The following is a 19,945-nucleotide window of genomic DNA, read 5'->3' on the forward strand; positions in this document are numbered from 1 at the left end:
CTTCTGTTATGAATTGGCGCTATAGAAATAAAATTGAATTGAATTGAACTGAAATTAAACTTTTAAGGATCAGTAATTTGCACAACTTGTTAGTTTGTACTTCTATCACTCCCCCAAAATCCCATCCTTCGTGAAAAATCTGGATTTCTTTTCCTGAGAAAACCAACATGCACTGATATATTTTCTTCTTCCCTTGAGTGTATAAAATCTAGTAGTGGGGAATTCTCTACCACAAAATGACAACTTTCTAGCATTTCTAATCAAAGCTGAAAACAATCAATGATGAAGGAAAACAAAAAAGAATGTACTTCCTATATCACTCAGCTTCTATTTTATAATTAGACTTGCTGATAAAAATAAGAGAAAGTAAATTAGTCACACATATCATTACTTACATGTCATTACATAAGATTAAAATGGTACGTGATCACAGTATTCACTTTTGGGTAAAGCAGCAATGTTAGTGTACAACATCTTCAGTGTCTGAATCCACAGTGTTTCTATGTGTGCTGTTTCCCTTTGGGCATCGTGGTGACAAGATACTATCAGAGTGATGGATACAACCCACAGACAACCAGCCAAACACACATGCAAACACACACGCTCACTTCACCCTACGTCTAACGTACCATCAGTGGCATTCCATTAACGGTGCCTGGGCTAAAATGAAACAGCCTACTTTACTCAAAAGACACTTTGTCAAACAAATGACCTTGCCAGAAGAGTGACGCAATACTCTTGATCAATTTGGCTTTAAACTTCCACTTTCAGGAAAATAAATAAATAAAACAGGCTAGTAACGACAAATACAAAAGGAATCCATCTCATAAAATATGCCTGGAAGCTTCAGTTTGAACAGGCTGTGGACAGCAGCATCAGTCACAGGAACCACTGACTCTCAGTTCCCATTTACATGAGCTAAAATGTGCTTTTCACATATGGTTTCCAAAAGAACTTCATAAATAAAGATGGGATTTTTTTATTTTTGCAATCCAACACTTTCTAGGGAAATTTGACTTAGAATCTACACAAGTTTATAGAACGCAAAGTGACCGCTTAACCACATTTTGTCTGTTGAAGTCACTGGCCCTCTGTCCTTATATGATATAAAAACATAAAATATAAAACAACCAGCAAAAAGGAAGCCCGAATCTGTTAATAAATAACTGGATGTTCTCGGCATGCTCTACCAGGAGATTAAAGACCTCAAAACAAGCTTAGAGTTCACTTCCTAGAGAGACCATGCAGAGCTCAAACACTCTCAGATGGACATATTCAAAAAAGAAAACAAAACACTGAAGAGAAAGTCCTCGACATACAGACAGCAGAAATAACTTGTAAAGAGCAAGGGGCGTGAGCTAAAAGGAACAACATACGGCATCAGTGATCACTTTCACAGAGAAATAAATGAACTACCGAAAGTACTATATCCCATCCTCAAACAGCAAATGAACATATCTGGTGGTTGTTAAACTTTACATTGAAGGACAACTATTACCAAACTGCCAAGAAGAAAAGAGTGTCAACATAAATAATATATATTTAAAAAAATACCCCTGGACAATGTGAACATTGTCTCACCCTCAGCACATCTAAAACGGACAATTAACTGGACAAACCCCATATATTCTGCATCATATAATTCCAAAAAGTGAGGTGTTGCTATTCTGGTAAATAAATATGTTCTATACCAAAACTGCTTTGTTATTATAAATGGAGACATTAGGAATGTGAAAATAACAATAGCCAACATTTATGGGCCCAATGATGACAACCCAAATTTCTTTCATACAATATTCTGTATCTGTATTATGGAGTTCTCTGATTCAAAAATAACAATAATAATAATAATAGGAGAAGACTTCAACACAGTCCGTAATCCAAACCTAGACAGATGCAATGCAGAAAACAACTACAGGGCATGGTAGTCTTGAGACCCAATAAAATCTTATATGAAAGATTTGGGCAATTATTGATGATCGAAGAAATCATCTGATAAAGAATACACTTTATACTCATCCCCAAAAAGCTACAAAGCTCTCTGCTATATATATATCATCCATTAATTACCTAAACGTAATGACAAAATACAAACATTTCTCGCCAACCGGTTTAAACAAAACAAATAAGAAACACTGAAAACAGCAATCAAAGATCTACATGGAAACCCTAATCATAATCCAAATAACAATAACCAGATTACTATGAGGAACAACGAAAGCCTCTCCTCAAGCATCCACTTGTTTCTTGACAACATTGAACTCCCTAAACTATCCACAGAACAGGCCAACACTAGACCAACCCATAACTCCACAAGAACTCAAGAAAGTTCTCTTCTTCATGCCTAACAATAAATCACCTGGTTCAGATGGATACCCTACTGAGTTCTATAAATGGCACCTTATATGCCCACTGTTTTTCAGAATGATGAACAAAATCAAATCTTCAGGAAATATACCACCACACATGAATATCACTCTCATCTCAGCTCTTCTCAAACCCAACAAAGACTTAACACTCATCTCTAGCAACTGACCAATAAGCCCAATCAATTGTGATATCAAAATAATAAGCAAAGCACTCACTAACAGATTGGAATCAGTCATATCCTATATAATTCAGGCAATAGGAGGTTTTATAAAGGGCACAAACTCTTCCTCCAACATGTGCCTCCTCTTCAGTTTGATTAACACATTCCAAGTAAACAACTTAAACACTATTATCACATCACTAGATGCCGAAAAAAGCCTTTGGTTTTGGGGAGTCGTTCATTCAGTGGGTCAAAACACTACACCTCCTGCATCTGTTATCACCAATGTCACTTCCCAACATTTTAAACTTCAGCAAGGCACAAGGCAAGCATGTCCTCTCTCTCCATTACTCTTTGCAATCTTCATCGAACTCCTCGCAGCCTCTATTTGTCAAAACAATGATAATACAGGAATATAAACCAAACACTCCCACCATAAAATCAGCCTATTTGCAGATGATATATTTTTATATCTAACAAAAAACAAAAACATCTAATAAAGTTATCTCAAATCTTATCTCAGACTTTTGAAACATTTTTGATTATTCTATGAACTGGTCCAAATCAACAATTCGGTTGTTGTGTGTTGTTTTTGGGGAAGACTCGAGAGGGACCTGACCTGCGCAAGGCCTGCAACGTCCAACGGGTCTTGGGGCTGCCTATAGTAGGGGAAAGCAGGGACAGCTAGGAGGGAGGTGGGGAAAAAATAAATAAAAACCTGCCCTACATCGGCTTGAGCTCTGCCTTGGCAATTCCTCATCTCAGGGCACATACAGTTTTTTCCCCTCCCCGCTTTGAATTTATTTTGTGTCTTATTTTTCTTTCTCTTTTTTCCCCCAATTATAATCTTTTCACATTTACACTTCTGTAAGAAATTTGGAATTTCCTCTTCAATACCTCCAACCACTTAACCATTTCTGTACTTGTAGTCGCCTGTATTTATTTGGCTGCTTTAGTATCTTTTTATTGTTATATCAAAAATGTTTGTCTTCCTTTTTTCTAAGTCCCACGTGAAGCCAAGAAAATAAGAAAACGGATGTTTTGAAGCTGTATATTCTCTGGTGGACTAATCGTTTGTTGCAAGACAGAAGCAAAATTATTTTTCTTATCCCAGCCAACTTTTGAGGTGACATATTTACATTTTATTTTATTTAGCTTTGTTAAACAAATGCAATTGAACAAAACTCTTATGTGTAAAACGTTAATACAAGTTATTTAAGATTAGGGACTAAATAAAGGAATGAATTAATCACCCTTAAACTGATAGCCTGTATCTTATACATAGCATTTATGAAGTATTACACAACTAATTAATGTAGAATTAATCACAACACGACAGCATATAATATGCCAATGTACTGTGCATAGAATGGAGTTAAAGTTAGCACATTTCAAAGGAGAAAAGGGAAGACAAATGAAAACTCAATTAGTTTTGAAATAATAAGACACAATGTGAGAATTGAGAAATTTACAGAAAATTAATTTCAGAGACAAGCTCTTGGGTGATAAGACAGTATTTGAGGAAAATGTGAGGTCCTAAAAGGTGGATTAAAGATCACGTTGTATTTTCTTGATGTTTTTATCCCTTTTTGTTACAGACATTATTGAAAGTTGTCATCTTTGGAGTTCTTTGCAATCTATAAAGTCAAGCTGATGAGCCAAAAGTGTTTGTAAAGGACAGGACAGATCGTTAGATGGCTGGTGTTTATATTTGCAATTTTTTGCACTCTGTAAAGGACTAAAATACAGTTCAAACACAGTCTTTCAATTGTCTTTCATACTAACAAGATTTCGCTTCAATAAAGACGTTAATTATTATGTTTGTTTTTGTGGAAAAATGAAACAAGTAAAATACAAATAAACTCATTTAAATGTCCAGTGTGTAACATTTAGGAGGATCTATTGGCAGAAATGGAATATAATATGCATATGTTTTCATTAGTGTATAATCACCTAAATATAGGAATCATAGGATTGTTTTTATTACCTTAGAATGAGCCTTTTATATCTACAGATACTGCCGGTTGCCTTCTATGGTGTCTGCCGCGTTGAACCATCATGTTTCTACAGTAGCCCAGAGGGGACATATCGGAGCATTGGTGTTTTTCGGACGTTTTGCAGACCCCTACATTAGTTTTCTTTTCAGGCTTGGAGGGGAAGCTGAAGCAAGGGAGTTGTGATCTGCAACTACACTACTAGATGCCACTACATCATACACACTGGACCTTATAGTATGCATTACTGCTTTAATGTTTAGTAATTGTCTCAGTTTCAGTATGATACAGTATGTGGTGACTGTATTATTGGCTATGTACTTATATAGTATGAAAACAATGTAAAAATGTGAAAAGGGTTGCAACTACAGTATTTATTATCAAGTTTGCCATACTACTACTTAAAAGGTGGTGATATATCAGTGTTGTGTTTACATCATGTTAGTAGGTCCACCTGTGTTCTAATCTAAGGATGTTCAAGCCAAGAATGTTGTTCTTTTTCTAAATTTCTCAAATCTATTGTAAATCATTAAACTAAATAAAAGCAATGTGTGATGTTCCATACTGACATTATCGTGCATGTTTTTATAGAAAACTAAAATAACTAAGGAAGCATCTGATGAAGAAAACAATGATCCCACTTTCAGCTATACAAGGCTGTGCTTATATAATCCACAACAGCCCCCAGACTGCACTTTAGATTTGTTCATCTACTTCTAGGAAAAACTTTCTTCATCTACTTTTAGGGGCACACTCCGCTACTGCTATATATCTGTGATTTGCAGTACCAAGAATTGTGTTGAGTTGTAATTTTCTTCTTGACTGTATTCACTTCCCCCCTGAGGTGCTGACACCAAAAGCTGCTGTTTATTGTTGATTTTGAGACAGTTGAATAATTATTCATGAAAATGTCACAAAAAGCATCTTTGAAGTCATTTTTCATCTGACATTTTTACACTTATTCATTCTGTGTATTTCAGCACAATAAAATTAAAGGTTGTGAGAAAAAAGGCAGAAGAGGGATGAATCATGACATCCACGTAAGGATGAAGATAGCGAGATAGTGATAACGGCTAAAACGAGGCAGACAGACAGGACCAGGGCTTATCGGGGGCTGGTCTGTGATGTGATGTTAACAGGTCCTGGTCAAACAGTTCATTTCTCATTATCTTAATGAGATCGCGACCGCAAAACAAATACGATGAGACATGCCAGGGTTGGAAGGCATAGATGAAGTGGTCTGTGCACAGAGTGATGGAAAGAGAGGAGGAAATTGATGAGGTTAGTGCAATCAAACTGGAAGAGGGAGGAGAAAAACAGATATTTAATGGAGGGAGGAAAAAATGTATGTGAGTTTCTGTCAGCATGAACATGAAAATGTTCTGTATTTCTAGTTTTCTAGGTTTTAAAGTTTCAGTGTGTGATATATGTTCTGTGTATGTTCTGATCCACTACAGAAAAGTCAAACATGGTCATATTAAAGATCAAGCTTCCCCATGTGTGTTTGTAGAGATGGTGAAGTGGTGTGTTAGACAACGATGGAAGGATGATGAAAAATGGATGGATGTATAGAAAGTGTTAGTATCTGTGACAGCAGACTGATTAGAGAGATTATAGATGAGAGCTCAATGATCTCATGTCAAAGCTTCATGGTAGATCCCATTCAGAATTGGTTTTTATCAAGTCATTTTTCTTCTAACCATAGCCATAAAGGCAAGTTGATTCATTACCTAAACGTAACCTAATCCTTAAACATAGTGGTGTTACATGAAAAAAAATCAAATTCTTGTAATGGCCATGGGTTTTAAAAGGCACTGATATTGGTCCATTTGGAAGGCGATGACAAGCTACCTTTTATGTGGTTTAGTTAAGAGAATGAGAACATTAAGGCGCAAAAGCAAAATTACATTTATTCCTTTTATTCCTTGGTTTAAGCCAGTTGGTTGGCAGCTCTTATACATACCTTATTAATTTTGCTTTGGCTATGTGTTAGTGTTTGTAGGTGTGTATGTGTGTGTCTGCATACTTATTTGTGTTGTTCATTGTCCTTTGCGCAAACAGGTGTGTGTGTGTGAGAGAGAGATAGAGAAAGACAGAGAGAGAAAGAAAGGCAGACAGAGACATCTAAATTTGTAGAGCTTAAGAGATAGACACTGAAACAAAACCTGAGAGCCCAGGAAAGATGACTGAAAGGGAAGGAATACCACGGAGCTCTCCCCTGCTGATGGACTCAGTAGTGTATGATTCTCACACTCTCTCCCAGCTGCCATTAGCTGGTATGAAGGGTGGGAGGTCCCAGCAGGAGGGTTTGTGGTAGATGTGTTGGGAGTCTGAAAATTTTGTTGGGTGTTGATGTGTGTGTGTGTGTGTGTGTGTGTTTATGTGTGCACTAGAGGTGGTGGTATTTCCGCAGCCATTATGGGCTTGTGAATACCTGTTGGCACATTTACAAGGCTGAAACCTGCCTGAAACCTTACACCTCACTTACTTCTCTCGATATGAATTATCTAACTAGATTAGTGAAGTAACATAAACTGGGACTATAGAAATTAATCTAAATCTGAATGAATATGATTGCATGTTATCAACCACACAGCAGGGAATGAGCCAATCATGGTGAAGCAAACAGCATACTGAAACAAATGCTGAACACTGTGCTTTAATTTTTGATTCCATGCTTTCAAGTAGCAGGCTGAATAGATAAATCTAATGACATTTTTTTGTGTGTCTGTACATGGTTTTAGTTGATCTTGACTTATGTTTAACTGGGGTTATATTAGCATAGTTATTTTTTTTATATTATTAGGAAAAATCACTTGAAGGGGAAACCATTGCCAGTATTTGATCTTATCTCTGAGTGGCATACTGAAAATTCTTTTCTGGTTCGGATTTGTCAGAACAGATAAGAGTAGATTAAAACACTATGCTTTTTAGTACCGGCTAAAACTCAACAGATGATTTTATGTGATCATATTATTTCCCATTCATCTTGAAATACATATGAATTACTGATTTTCCCAGGCAAGTCACACATCTTTGACAAATGTAAATGTCACAACTACATTAGTTAGATACAGTTTAGTTCATACTTTTGATCACAATTTTTTTTATAGACATAAAAAACCTTATTAGCAATTTCATGTTAATCTGAAACTACACTACATGTCATTGAGAGAATGCCTCTAAAAGGTCATGTGATGTATTTTCAGTTGATAGTAGCATACTTACAGCTTTGACATTGGTCTTCTTTTGGTCCCCAGCAACGGCCATTACAGGAACGATGGCACTTCTGACCTGCGCACAAGTTAACAAGGAAAGGGATGATTGGCATTTCTAATGGTTACTTAAAAAGTATGATTAGTATCAGCCTTCAAATATCCATATTAGTTGAACCTTAAAATGGGCATGGGCTAGAGGCGGTTAGCTGAGTCTGTGTGCCATCAAGCACTTCACTGAAGCCCAAATTGATCTGAATAGTGAGCAGGATGTGGCTGTTCCTTTGGCTTGCCTTTAAATGCACCTAGTGTGTGTGTGTGTGTCTCGCTCTCTAAAATTTACTTTAAGTGTTTCTCTTAAGATACAAGACTTACTTATTGGTGCATTTCAAGTCCTTTGTGAATGCTTGATATTTATTATAATTAGAGTCTGACATAATAAACACAATCTGCAAGAAATGTAGGTACTTGAATACTTCACAGGACTGGTGAGTAGTTAATTTTATGATCATGATAAGGATGATGATATGTTAATTAATTTATTTATTTAAATTACTGTTTCTACCCTTACAAGTTGATTGTAATTTTTCAACATTCACTTAAACTAAAATGCAACCATGTGTTTATCGAGGTATTCTTTTTATTATGCAAGGGAATAATGAACCTTGCAGTCTTTTAGCAACAACACAGCATCTCCCCTGACTGGTACATGATGCTCCAGTCAAAACTTGAAAAACCTTGGCACAGGTTGTTTTGTGAAAATAAACTCTTTATGTCACTTCACTCTAAATCAGTCCAGCACAAAAACAGAACAAATGAGGTTGAGATAAAAGCAGTAAAGCAGCAGAAAGCAGCATCGTACCCTCAGAGCTTCAGCCAGTGCCTTTCTGGCTTTTTTGGAGGACTTAATTGACTGTCTAGTAATTGACTGCGGGGGAAGTGAGCCTGGATAAGTGCAGAAGTGCTGTCCTCTGTCCATCAGCCTCTCCAGATGAGAGCTATTAGCATCGAGACTGACTCTATTCCCCAACACGAGCCTCTCCATCCTCTGCCCTCCTCTTCTTCCTCATCTGTGCCCCTCTCCACCACACATTTCATCTCTTTCATCCTCAATGTACCCCTCGCTGCTTCATCACTCCTTTGTGATTCTCTTTCACTTAATGTCTATTCCTATCTCTCTTTGTCGTTTTCCAGTCTGTCCCTCTGTATTTCTATGTTTCTCCAGCCTGTTAATCTCAAAATAGCACTTTGACATTGCTTGAGAAAGAGAGGTGAGCAGCCTTGAATGTATGAAAAGCAGCATATAAAACAGGATAATAATACACGTTGCCAAACATAAGTGGTTGTCTGACAGTACCAAGTTTGCAAAACCTATGCTGCCCTTAGATATATCTCTGTTGCCCTGGGAAGTCAAGCCAAAGAGTTTTCATTTAGTGTCCAAGGTCTTCACTCTCTCCACTTATACATTTTCAGTGACCTAGAATAAACCTGTTCCTCCCCTCTTCCTGCACCATAATCTTTTACAGCTTTCTTAAAACGGCCCCCGAAGGTTAAAATGTCAAGAATGCTGTCATAACAGGGCTGGTGTTGAGCAAAATACAGATGTGGAAATTCAATTTAATCAATAGGGCATGGATTTTAAAATTGCTTTTATTCTTGTTTTTTAAAGGAAAGAATAAACACAATAACTGTGGCACTGATCATAAGTGTACTCATGTGTACATAAGTACACAAGTCATAAGTAATAACAACATAGAACTTGTGTCCCCTCAAAGAATGAAATAGAGATTAAGTTCTCTATTGTGGATTACATCTTTGGAGATCTTAATCTTTCGCTGGAGTATAGGACTTGCACAGGAGTAAGGGTCGATCCAGGGCTAACAGGGCTGCAGAAAGGAGGGTGATTGAGCAGAATATCAATGCTTGGAGCTGTTAATCTGCAATTGAAGCCTTCTGACAGTGCTGTGAGAAGAAATCAAATGGCTAGTTCCATAATGATAATGCATTTCATGATGTAATTTTGTATTTGTAGACAAACGAGACGAGGCAGCATAAAGGAAAAACAGATTTAAATGTCAAACAGCTTGACTACTAAATTGATAACAAACAAAGCGTGTTAAGAGGTTAAGTTGGTGAATGAACAGAAAAAAGTCAGAAGAGGTGACTTAATGCATCTTTACTTCACAACCACCTAAACCATCATCCCCTGCCTCTTGGCAGATTAAGTATGTTTATTTCACCCTATTAAATCCTGTCATAATTCTAAGCATTTATTAACATTTCTTCCAGCTGGCTACAGTAGGGCATTAATGGGATGTGAGTGAGCAATCATTGCGGATTGTTATGGTAAGCAGAGTGACAGAATGGGGTCAAGGGGTGATTTTGTGATGACAATGTTTTGCTGCTCACACTCAGTCAACTTGTTGTGAATGGAGCAGGTTAAGAAGTGGGGTCTCCTTTGGCCATTTTTCATGTCACAACATACCCACCTTTACTGCTTTATGAAAGACTTAAGAATTACAAGAATGGCTGTGGGTATATCTTTCAGAGCCTAATTTTGAGTATGCTCAGAGCTATTAATTGGAGTGCCAGGAACCTTCAGGTAGAGCTGGTGATCCTTTCAATCAAGATTATTTAAGCAATCACAGCTGATAGGTTTTATCTTTTCTAAGTCTCCTAAGTAAAAAGAAGACAGCCTTCACCTGGCCCAGTGAGGGAAATAAAAGTTTTTTATAAAATAATTGAAAAGAAAATGTGCCATGAAACAAATTATGAAATATAGCAACACTACAAACAATATTTGTTGTTTATTTATTGCAATAAAAATATAGGAAATTGAAAACAATTTTCAAGCTTTTGCAAACAAGAAGTCTCATATAATATATATGGTGAATAAACACAACACAAAACAAATTCTACCTTTTGGCTAAACGGAAGTCACTATAGTGATGACACATATGTTTGATTCCAATGAATATACATTACACATGCACTTGATTAACAAAGATAGATTCTCATAGAGAATAGCTATACAAAATTTGGTACCTTCATTTTCTTCTTGCATTTTTAGATGCGACAGGTCTCTATTAGCTGTAGGTGAAACTTACTTACTCACTCTCTCACTCACTCACGCACAGGATCACGATTAGCTAGGCGCACTCCAATACAGTTGTTTGCGGTCATGTGATTCTGAGGATGCTTGAAATTCAGAATGAAGCAGAGAGTGAAAGGCGGAATGGAAAGTTGAAAGTCTGTATCCTGAGTTATTGTTTACTCATTATGTTGTCCCAGTCAACATGTGCCTAAATCTGGAATCACCAAATTAAATTACAGCTAAAAGCCTATTTTGAGGTCACAAGTGTCACCAATTCAGTGTCTGACCAACTGTGAAATATGCTCACAATCTCCCTTCTTTCCTGGGTTAAGGTAAGTAAGTAAGTAAGTAAGTAAGTAAGTAAGTAAAACTTTATTTATATAGCACCTTTTTGACACAGAGATCCAAAGTGCTTTCCAAACAACAAATAAATAAACATAACAACACACGGAAAACAAACATAAAGCATGTAAACAAACAAAGGTAGATCAAACAAAAGGGAGGATAATTAAAAGGAGACAGCAGAGGACAAAACAAACAAGGATATCTATTAAAAAGCTTGCCTGTAGAGGTGGGTTTTGAGCAGGGGCTTAAAACTGTCACAGATTCAGTGAATCTGATTTTGAATGGGGAAGACTATTCCACAAATGTTACGCTAAAACAGCGAATGCACGGTCACCTTTAGATTTACAGGTAGGAGCGTGGTGTGAAAAATTGGCCAAAATAGTGTTTTTCAAGGCCATATAATGTCACAGTGAAGTTGACCTTTTGAACTTTTGGGTAAAACATGTCATCACCTTCATCCAATATATTTATTAAACATTCTGGTGTGAAATGTTATCATAAATAACGCACCAATTTATGTAATCGAACCAAAAATGTGTTTTCAAAGTTAAAATTCTTTTTGAAGTCACAGTCACCCAAAGAGTGTCACCATATGGCCAGTTACGGCCAAATATTTGTTTTGTGGAGGTCACAATGGCCTTGATTTTTACCACCAAATTCTAATCAGTTCATCCTTGAGGTCCAAGTGGACCTGGTTGGTAATTTTATTCAAGGAAACAAGGACACCCAAAGTTCCTACCCTTGGACTGCACTTTGCACTGCCAGTATGACCACTGAGCTACAAATGACCGCTCCATAGATTCACAGTGTCACCTGTGGATCCTAGCAAGCCAGAATGATCTCTTGGGGAATATTGTATATTGTTCCAGTCAGATAAAAATAACTCTGAGGGAACTACACAAATTGTGAAAAATTGCTATGAAGTGATTCACTTCCTTTGCCAGGTTTTGTCAATGTCAAGAAAGAAGCATTTATTTTTCTGCTTAATTCTATTTTTCGCTTCATTGAAACATATAAGTGTAAGAGATACAGCAATGCTCTCGTAAAACATTTCCTGTAAATAAAGATTAAACGTCAAATCAAACTTCTTGTCTATGTAATTTGTTGAGTTACTTACATGTGACACTGTGTGGTGGCACCCACACAGGGTGCATCCGTATTTTTGACAATGTCCTGCCAATGGATCGTGTCTGCATGACACAGGAAACTGTTTGGTCAACATACACGCCTCCACTCAAGGATTCTGTGGAGACGAGAGAGAGAGCATCTCAGTCAATACAGATGCCACGACAGCTGGTTTCCTGGTACTTAACTGTTTCTGCCTGGGAGGATGCACCTAATTCTGCTACCAGGTCCTGATGCATTTTTTAATTGCAGCTTTTTTCGCTGATCATTTTTATAATTAACAACTTGACATGGCCACGCACTGATCGTTCAAGTCAAAATCTATTAACATACTTGAGGATAGATTGGATAGGCATTTATCCTTTTCTGAGGAAGAGAGGGGTTGGGTTTGGTTTTTGAGCGGACTGTCTTTGAGAACTGCACATCTGATAATGGTTGTTGTGGAGCAATATGACACAAAGACTGTGTATTATTGCTGTTATCACAACTTCTGTCTTTTCCCATTTTGTTATTTCTTTTCATTCTTCTCTTCCACACTGGTGAGCGACAGACATCAATTATGCCTCACACCATCACAAACAAAATCCAAGAGGATTTAAAGCCCCAGTTAAGGGACAGCAGTCTAAAATTTGTAATTTTATTTCATCAAGGTGGTTGGAAAAAATCACTGTATTTGTCATCACTAATATGCTCACCTGTCAAAAGCCAATCGTTTGTCAATGATTGACCCCCCCCACACACACACACAACACACAACACAACAACCACACACACACACACATGGTCTCCTGAATGATTGGATACAGGGGATGGTTGTGATTATTGTTGTGCAGGAGTTTAGAGAATGCCTAATCCTGACTTTTATGTGAGAGAGAAAGAGTGGGAAAGAGAAAGAAAGAGAGACAAATAAAGATGGGAGAAAGCCACAGAGAGACGGATGGCAGGAAAGAAAGACAGAATGAAGCCCAGTAGCAGATTTGCATTATTTACAGAGCTTGTGTGTTCTCTATCTCCCTACAAACAGATTACTGACACAGGGCTGAAACCGATGAGACACATTATCATACATGAGGCGCCCTGCCAGCACCACACAGAAACAGCCAAATACAATATCGTCCCACAAAGGCCCGATTAAATGATACTCCTCAGATAATAGGTAGTGGTGGTATTACCTGTACAAGCCCACACCCCCCAATCTCAGCTCCCCCTCTCTATCTTTCTGCATGTGCGGTGGGAGCTAGGGAGAGAAATTAATCCTGCCTCTCACCACAGGAGGGATATCGCTCGGCTAGGAGCAGGCCGCGTCTCAAATTCAAATTGTTTGCACAATGGGATGCTGCTGGCAAAGTAGGGCAGTGGACAAACCAACAGACAAAGCAAAGCAGTTATTATGACAAAAACACCAGCAGGACATCTCAACCCTGGTTAAGCAAGATACAAGTACACGCTCCAGGCATTCACCTTCATACTGGCTGGTTGGAGCCATAATATACCAGATTTAGGTGTAAACATATCCAAGACATAATTAGGCACTGTTCACATCGGCTCCGCTGGGCTTTGAAAGTCTTTATAAATGTACGTACTTTTTCAATAATGTTAAATGAATGAATGAATGGATACATGTCTTAACTAGAGCACAATCTATATGTAAATAAAGTAAGCAAGATGCAGTTTTAAAACGATCTGAACACCACCATTTGACCCTGATATCTTTACTTAACAATGGTAAAATGCAGCACAATGCTGCACAATTAGCCACATAAATTTTTTAATCAATGTATTGTTGTATTCGTTTATGATTTTCTTTAAATCTTACACCTTGAAAATCATTGTCCTTTGACCATTGTGTAGCACTGAAACCAGAGACGAGGCTTGCTCATCTGCATGTGACTTCCTGACAGACATTAGGACATTAGACTTAGCAAACAAGTAGTATAGTGACTTAAAAATTAGAACAATTAGACTCAAGGCAATGTGTCCTTACATGTTCCAACTTGAGCCATGTTCATCACACAAGGCTACAAACATAGTTTTTTATGGATATAACCTGGATATGTAAGCAAAAGAGTTGTTCTTAATGGGTATCAACTGAGCCAAAAAGAATTTCCAGGATTCATATGTGTGGTTGACAAGTGAAACAAGGCATTCCCACTAATCCCAGCTGTCACAACAAGTGATCCTCAACACTATCCAGAAGGCTTCACCATCTTCTAATGCTTCTCACACTCATGGTGCATTTGGATATGTACTGTACACACAACACACTAATTTGCAAGTGTGACATGACAAAGTTCAAGATGCTGGATAACAGTTTAATTGGCTCCTTGCTGGTGCTTTTCCCAGGAGTATTTCCCATGGCCTGTCAACAAGATATGAATAATTAACAGATATTACATAATACGTACAATAACATGCAAAACTCATGCAGGCCTTTCTTTCATTACAAGTAAATGCTTGGCTTGCACATTTGGTTGGTGTGCAGTTGGTGGCCAGGGGGAGATCAACGGTTAAATCCTGTTGTTGATTGTTTAGTGGGTAGAGAAAATGTCTTAATTAGTTTGTTCACGTAGCTACAGCTCGTGTTTCCAAACTACCCCCTCCCCTCCCGATTTGTCCCGAGAGCAACTCCAAGCTTTCTCTGAATGAGTGTATGGCTTCAAAAGGCGCAGCAATCTTCAGTATCAGGCTGCATGACCGTTGGAGGAAAACAATATGAAATTCAGGGAGGCAGAACAAATGTATGCAGGCAATTATTTTGATGGTAAGTGCTTGTTGTGATATTTTTTTTCTTTATTGCAGTGTGGGGATGGGTTTGATTAAGACTGGGAGGCAAATAGCAAACCAATGATCAGAAAAAAGGCATATTAATGAGTTAGTGAGAGAGAATTAATACGTGTTGTGTGGATGGTTTAATGAAGAAATATGTAGGACAACAGAAAAGCTGTAATAAATGGTTGACTTGCTCCAGTGTTGGAGGGCTGCATTATCGAATATCCCCAATAGTATTTATTCTTGAAGAAGATCCATGTGCTGAACCATCAATACATACAAGGAAACACATTCACTCGATATGTTAACTGCAGTCCCTCTTCAGGCCAGGTATATACACACAAAGAAAAACATATTGGCTTCATAAGTAAGAGCAGACACAGTCAGCTGGATAGTATAGAAAGATAGAAAGGCAACAAGAGATTCAGAAAGACACTCAAACAGTCAGGCAATTACAGTAGATAGACAGGTATTCAATCAGAAAGACAGAGGAGTTTCTTGTCTCCTCTAGCAGTGGGACATGGGATTTTACCCTGGGTCTCCACTGTATTGTCTTATTGACTCTGAGAGCTTCAACTTGGTTTCGGCTCAGCACTGTTATCAGCTCAGTGGAACAGAGGGGAGAAACTCTGTGGGAAATGAGGATGCATTCTGGGTCAAAGAGGCTAAATGCTAGGGGCACAGATCCTGCTGTACACCCCAGCAGCAGTGGAAGGCTAAAGTTGTTGCTAGGCTGCACTCAACATACAGACGGGCAGAAATGCCAGAATAAGATATGAGTGCACAAATACAGTCCACACACAGAAGGAAGCATGCTCAAAAAATAATTCACACACACACACACACACACACAAACACACACTCATACACTTGCACACATGGCTCAGGGTTAGGAGTAATGAGGCCAACATTACTATACGTGCCTTGAGCATCAATTAAATTACCAGTTTGCTTTATCTTGTAACCAGAAGGTCACTAATTTGAAGAGCTGGGAAAATGTGGGTGGGGAATGTCAGCATTACTCTGTCGTCCCTCTGCAATTGTTATTATGAATCACTTGAGAAAGACACTTTAGCAGTGACTGATTCAGTGGCAAACAATAGAAAACTATGTACTGGGAAGCTATCTGTTAAAAAAAAGAGAAACTGTACAACTAGGAAGCCTGGCTGTAAAGCATCATGAAGCTACTGCATGTCAACTACTGGTACTGTGCAGTTTCTGTTATTCAAAATAAGCTTGTTAACAATTACAATAGCTACTGTATCTCACTATGTCACATCAGCACCCTTCTCAACTACAGATCCAGCATTGAAGGACAAAATGAAAGTGTAGAAAAGTAGTTCTATAGGGAGGCGAAAAAGACAGAAAGAGTGCAACAAGAAAAAAAACCTTCCAGGCTGCTGACTGGACTGGACCACTTCTCGTACAACAAAAGTGGAATAAATTAAAGAATGAGTGAGTGAATGATTGGGCAAATTAAAGAATGTGCAAACGCTGTTTGGATAGATGATGAATAAATGACTTGGGGTGATTGATGTTAGATGATGGGGGAATGCATGACATGTATTTTATCAGCCATCATCCATCAGTATGAGTGTTCATCTGTCATGATAGATGATGGCTACTAAAAAATAATGAGAAAGAAAGAAAGAAAATGTAAAGAGTGTCTAAAATATGGCTGCAAAGGTTGATTAGATAATTAATGAATTAGTGAATCGAACTGCTTGATGAAACTGACTCGAGACCACAGCCTCTTCATGCACCATCAGCACTCCTACTGAAAAAAGAAACACATGCTTGAACCAACTCTAATAAAAACCTTAATAAACAACCAACAATAAGCTTTAAGAGAAGACATTTCCTGGATTTTCAGACGCTGCTCATGTTGCCACACAGCGCTGCGTCAATCACTGTGCTCTGAGTTGCTCGGTTGCCGACAGGAGATGTCAGGACAGCAAATCTCTGCCTTTGCTCTACAAATAGGTGATCTCCCCTCCCATCCATCATCTGCTGCTGCTGCACAGTTCCATCCTTGCCCTCCTGTCCCCACTGTTGCCAAGGAAATGCGTGCAGATCCCAGATGTAAAGTGTATGTGTGTATTTGTGTTTGCATGTGTGTATATCTGTACTTGCATGTAGGTGAAAGACTGTGCCTGTACACAGGCATGAAAGATTAGTAAAGAAATAAGATCATCAGCGTGTCTATGCATGTAGCTATAGCTATAGTGAGCATAAAAACTGTAATGTACACATAGAAATAAAAAAGAGAGATTGTGTGTTTGCATGCACTTTGTATGACAAATATTTGCTAAATCTTTTCCAAATTATTCTATGCTTGTGGAAAGATTTGACCCCATTGAACATTGAAAAAAACTTAGTATTAACTTAGTAACTTAGTAAGTATTTTAAATAGTCTGAGGGAACATACTGGCTTTAATATAACAGTTTTTCTCTCTTATCCTTATAACAGAGACTTCTTTGCCTTGAGAGATGATCATCTCTCAAAACAAATAAAGTATGGGGTTCCACAAGGGTCAGTCCTAGGACCACTACTTCAGAACTTTGAAAAAAGTTAAGGGACTAACAGGAGACAGATTTAAAAAAGACGGGTCAAAACTGAAGCAGTGGAAGACGAAATATATTACCTCTTAGTACCTAGTATAGGTCAAATTCTTTGGTAAGAGCCTTCCAGAGTTACAGAAGACATTATACAACTGTTTTTACAGGCTGAGTAGTCTCCGGTGAAGATGGCGATTTTAAAGTTAAAAATACCACTGGATCTGGTTAAATCTCTTCCATGGCTATGCTGGTGGAACACAGCTTCATGTGGCAGTTCCCCAATGACATGTGACCAACTGATGCTCTTTTAGAGTGTATTTTAGATATTATTGCCTTGATGTCACAAAGCGTTTTACAGGTCAACGAAACTGAAATATTACTTCTATTAAGTTCTAAGGCTCAGAGAGAGAAACTGCCAACAAAATGAAATTATCTAGGACATATCCTTAGCCAACAGGCAAAAAACCTTGGTGTCATTTTTGACTCCGAATTTGACTTCAACGCCTAGAACATTTTCTTTCTGAGCAACACTTTTATATCTAGGCAGGATTGATGATTATAATGCTCTCCTATCTGGTCTAACTTTCCATACATAGGAATATAAGAATAAGTAAAATTAAATATCAAGTAACCAATGAATTCCTTAATATGATTTCTATAGTGTGAAATGTATCACAACATGCATCACAAACTTCATATCTCCTCTAAGGTCAATGGATGGAGCACCTCCCACAGGAATGGCATGCAATTTTAACACTGTTATCGCAGTCCCCAAGCAAAGTGGTGGTACCCATTCAAATGTAATTGCACTTTTATGTGTTTAACTATTGACCTGAAAAGAACAACTGCATTAATTCGCCTACATAAAAGCCCTTCACGAGAGGTTCACCAGAGAGATAGCAGCACTGGGATTTGACTGTCTCTGAACACACTGCGGTCAAGAGCAGCAGCGTGGGCAGTGTGTGTGTGTGTGTATGGGTCTTGTATTGTTGGGTTGGTATAAGAAAGAAATGAAAAGGCAAAGGCAAAAGCAAAGAGAGAAAGTAAGACCAAAACAACTGGATGGCACCATGTTGGGAAAAGGGAGCTATTAAAGATTGAAAAGAGAGAAACACAAAGGCATAGAAAAGTGTTTTCTTCATGAGTACATATGTTCAGTATGTACAGTACGTGTCTGCCTGTGTATCTGCATATGAATATGGAGGGACCTCACACATTAAATGCACATTTAATTTTAACATGGTGACTGACATTCATGGCTGAGTGGCCGTGGCACTATGCAGCATCAAGTGTGCAGCATCACGTGTGCAGCATCACGTGCACACTGTAACTTTGGGTATCGTAAACAACTTCTTCCTTTTTAATAAAAAAAAACAAAACTGAATGTGATACTCTCAGTCTCATCAAGGACTGTTATTTAATTCAAACTTAAAGCCTTCTCTGCCTGACAGTCTAGTGTTTGGATGGAAAACATCCTATAAAGGCAGTTTGAAAAGACAATCACAATTTAAAAAAAAGATACGGCAGTGAAAAATACATAAATTGTATTGAGAAAGGTTTGGTCTGTTTATTAAACTGTTAAAAACAAAGGGAAAATGAGGACATGAGAAAAATGACTGTCTTTGAGGGAACAGAATAATAAATAACTGCCTGTATGTATAGCGGTAGCTGAGAAAAAAAAAAGTTAAATAAGAAACTAAACATTGGACATGAAATACAGAAAATTATTAAGGTCTGAAAAAGGTACTTGTCAATAAGTGGCAATGTAATAACTTCTTGAACTATCTGATAATTTACATCTCGACACACAAAAAATAAGCACTGTTTATTTTTCTGTCTTTTGTGTCGTGCAAAATACCCCTCACAAATAACAACTGAATTTGATTAACATTGGGTTTGGATTAAAGTTGTCAAGAACAGTATTTTTATGCCAATATTCAATCTTTGAATTGCATTGTTCTAATCTTAAATAACATGTGTTTTTTTATCCTTTGTGTCATTCTGAAGGAGAAATGTTGTTGAGATCTTTGCTGAGGTATAGTAGATGACATGGGGGCGTCGGCCATGGCCCCCATCCCCCAAACATACGCCTCTCCTCCGCCAAGATAATTGCATTCACAGGCTGCTGATTAAATTTGGCCCATCCCTCATGCAATTGTTTCCTATGAGTCTTTATGAAAAATTGCTGAGATTTAGGGATTATGGAATTATATCCGAGCAAGGCAAAGCATCTGCTTAAAGATGAGAAGGGGAAAAAATAAAATCATGACAAAATGATTATGGGGGGGGGGGGGCATCCTTGCTTATTTTCAAT

The 19,945-nt window shown here is 37.8% G+C and overlaps 1 protein-coding gene across 1 annotated transcript in view; it reads right to left on the bottom strand.

The window, feature by feature from the left end:
• The window catches only part of erbb4b (erb-b2 receptor tyrosine kinase 4b), a 293,042-nt gene that overhangs the window by 91,711 nt on the left and 181,386 nt on the right, over window positions 1–19,945 (bottom strand). The window contains 4 exon segments of the mRNA XM_035677324.1: window positions 7,753–7,818; window positions 12,296–12,336; window positions 12,338–12,392; window positions 12,395–12,421. Of these exon segments, the coding sequence (XP_035533217.1) occupies window positions 7,753–7,818; window positions 12,296–12,336; window positions 12,338–12,392; window positions 12,395–12,421 (189 nt within the window).

The sequence above is a fragment of the Morone saxatilis genome, unplaced genomic scaffold (genome assembly GCF_004916995.1).
Source record: "Morone saxatilis isolate NCDOM2014 unplaced genomic scaffold, NCSU_SB_2.0 Contig5, whole genome shotgun sequence".
NCBI lineage: Eukaryota > Metazoa > Chordata > Actinopteri > Moronidae > Morone > Morone saxatilis.